Genomic DNA, 2,903 nt, shown 5'->3' with positions numbered 1-2,903 from the left:
GAGGGAGCATCATGGTTTGGGGCTGCTTTGCTGCCTCAGGGCCTGGACAGATTGCCATCATCGACGAAAAAATGAATTCTCGAGTTTATCAAGACATTTTGCTGGAGGACTTAAGGCCATCTGTCCACCAATTGAAGCTCAACAAAAGATGGGTGATGCAACAGGACAACGACCCAAAGCACAGAAGTAAATCAACAACAGAATGGCTTCAACAGAAGAAAATACGCCTTCTGGAGTGGCCCAGTCAGAGTCCTGACCTCAACCCAATTGAGATGCTGTGGTATGACCTCAAGAGAGCGATTCACACCAGACATCCCAAGAATATTGCTGAACTGAAACAGTTTTGTAAAGAGGAATGGTCCAAAATTCCTCCTGACCGTTGTGCAGGTCTGATATGCAACTAGGAAACGTTTGGTTGAGGTTATTCTGCCCAAAGGAGGGTCAACCAGTTATTAAATCCAAGGGTTCACATACTTTTTCAACCCTGCACTGTGAATGTTTACATGGTGTGTTCAATAAAAACATAAAAACATATAATTGTTTGTGTGGTTTTAGCTTAAGCAGACTGTGTTTGTCTATTGTTGTGACTTAGATGAAGATCAGAACACATTTTATGACCAATTTATGCAGAAATCCAGGTAGTTCCAAAGGGTTCACATACTTTTTCTTGCAACTGTATATATATTCCACCATCTCAGGTTGTGTGGAAATTGAAATGAAGAATTTGAAGTGGATGTTGTTTTGAACAGGGACACACTGGGAAGCTGTTTCTTCCTGCGGACAGAGATCACCCTGAAGGGGGCCACGTACCAGATCTCCTTCTCTGACACGGACCAGCTGCCTCCACCTTTCCGCATCGACAACATCTCTGAAGTAAGTCAGCTCTACTCCTGACCATTTTAAGACCAATTTTTTTATGTTTCATTATTAAGTAACAAACAAGGGGCCTCCAGGTTTAGCAGTGTCACATGCTTGAGTGTTTTTTTGTCTCCCGCATGCCTTTGGTCCCAAACAAATTGAAACATGATAAACATGGTGTTTATGCAACTTCACACATGCAAAAGTCAGTAGGACATAAAATGAATTGATTGTTAGAGGCATGCGATTCCAGGAATTAAACATCTTGGAAGTGGTTATTGGGTCTATCCCCTTTTTTAATAAGTAAATTGAACAGATTTCGTTGTTTCATCCCTTCAGGTTCCAATCCAGTGCTGGCAGCATGGTGTGGCGGACGTCCGCCTGCACACTGAGGTGAAGGCGGACTGCTTGCTGGACTACGCCTGTGACGAGCCCACCCTGCCCCCCTACCTCACTCTGACCGTGAAGGGGGCGGGATCCTCAGAGGTCACTGCAGACATGAACTTCTTCAGAGAGTACAACAAGCTTTACTACGAGAACTTCATCTACATCGCTGCCACGCACACCTTCTCACCGTATGACCTGACTGACTAATGACATCACCATATATCTTTATGTTTCTCTATATTAAAACGTTAAAGGCATCATCTTGTTGTTGCAGGAAAGTGGAGAAGAGGCCTGTTGGGAAGAAGCGTCTGGTGAGCTGTGCTGAACTGGTCCTCGACGTGGACACTAAGACTCAAAGGGTCATCCTGAAAAAGAAGGTACTGTTTTCATGTCAGGTTACCCACACTGCACAGGCTAGGGTCAGGGTGAGGGTGAGGGGAAAAACAGCATGCAAGTTTAGAGGGACAACTAATACAGAGAATCCAAGTGCCGATCAGCAAGGCAGTGACAATGGAATCATTCACTCACAGACTAATGTAGTTGATTAGGGTTACACTTTTTTTGTCTGCCATGGATCAGTCCCAATAAACACACAGTGTGTGTATGCTGTGATGTCAAAGTGCATGTGCAGCTCTGGGTAAGCATTAGTGAGAGGAATCCGGTAATCAAGTTCCCCCCCCAGTTGCATTCCATGAAGAAAGTAACACAAAGTAACGATTTGAATAACAAGCACTGTTGTAACTGTTGTAACTGTGATGGCTGTGCAGGAGCCAGGGAAGCGCTCTCAGCTGTGGAGGATGACGGGGACCGGCATGCTGTGCCATGAGGGCTCGTCCCCCCCGCAGAGCAAGCCTGCACAGCCCCGCCCCCTGGACTCTTCTTTGGTGCTGGACATTGCAGGGCTGGCAGCTGTCAGTGACAACAGGTGTGTACTGTGTGGGATCAGCAGATGTGTCTCTCATTGATCATTCACCATAAACTGTGAGGAAATGTATCAGCGAACACTCCCATCCTGTCTTTTCTCTCCCAGTTTCGAGCCGCTGATGCTGAGGAGGCCAGACTCTCGCCGCAGCACCACCCAGACCTGGTTCTTCAGCTCAGGCATGCTGACCTGCGGCCTTCCCCGGCTGGTGGTGCAGGTGGGAACACCAAGCTGTGTTTATATGTCTTTGGTTTGGAATTTTGATGCATGAAAATAGAAGAAGAAGAAGATTCAGGGTTCGTACGGGTGCTTGAAATCCTTGAAAATGCTTGAATTTTTACGAGGTGTTTTCATGACTTGAAAAGTGCTTGAATTTTGGGAATGGTGCTTGGATTTGAGATAAAGTGCTTGAAATTGTAAATGCTTTACTTTTACAATAAATTGCTGTCTGACTGAATAGTTCGCTTTTTAGATTAAAAGAAAATAAAGAAGTCGGAGCGAGCTTAGTTGCTTCGCTTCTACATAAAACAGCTCCGCTCCGGCCTTCCCGCGCTATGCGCGCGACCTGCAAGTGTTTTATTTTGTGTGACCTGGGCATTCTAATGAGAGAATGACAGTATGCCAGGAGGTTGCTGTTTTAACGAGCGTTGGCTATCCGAAAAGAAATACAAGCTGTGGCTAAAACGAGGATCAACCCAACGATTCGCCTTCTGCACAGTTTGCCACAAAGAATTTC

General features: G+C 45.7%; 1 protein-coding gene across 1 annotated transcript; it reads left to right on the top strand.

Annotated features, from left to right (window-relative positions):
* Positions 1-721: 721 nt before the first annotated feature.
* Positions 722-2,897, top strand: LOC104959643 (vacuolar protein sorting-associated protein 13D-like; the record flags this gene model as incomplete). The annotated part of the gene is made up of 5 exons (XM_010787545.1): positions 722-873; positions 1,198-1,433; positions 1,520-1,622; positions 2,013-2,170; positions 2,276-2,897. Coding segments are annotated over 5 exons (812 nt in total), but the record flags the coding sequence as incomplete, so codon positions are not given.
* Between the last annotated feature and the right edge of the window lie 6 nt (positions 2,898-2,903).

Source organism: Notothenia coriiceps, unplaced genomic scaffold, assembly GCF_000735185.1.
Source record: "Notothenia coriiceps isolate Sejong01 unplaced genomic scaffold, NC01 NC01_scaffold00030647, whole genome shotgun sequence".
Taxonomy (NCBI): domain Eukaryota; kingdom Metazoa; phylum Chordata; class Actinopteri; order Perciformes; family Nototheniidae; genus Notothenia; species Notothenia coriiceps.
This window is presented reverse-complemented; position numbering and strand designations above follow the sequence as displayed.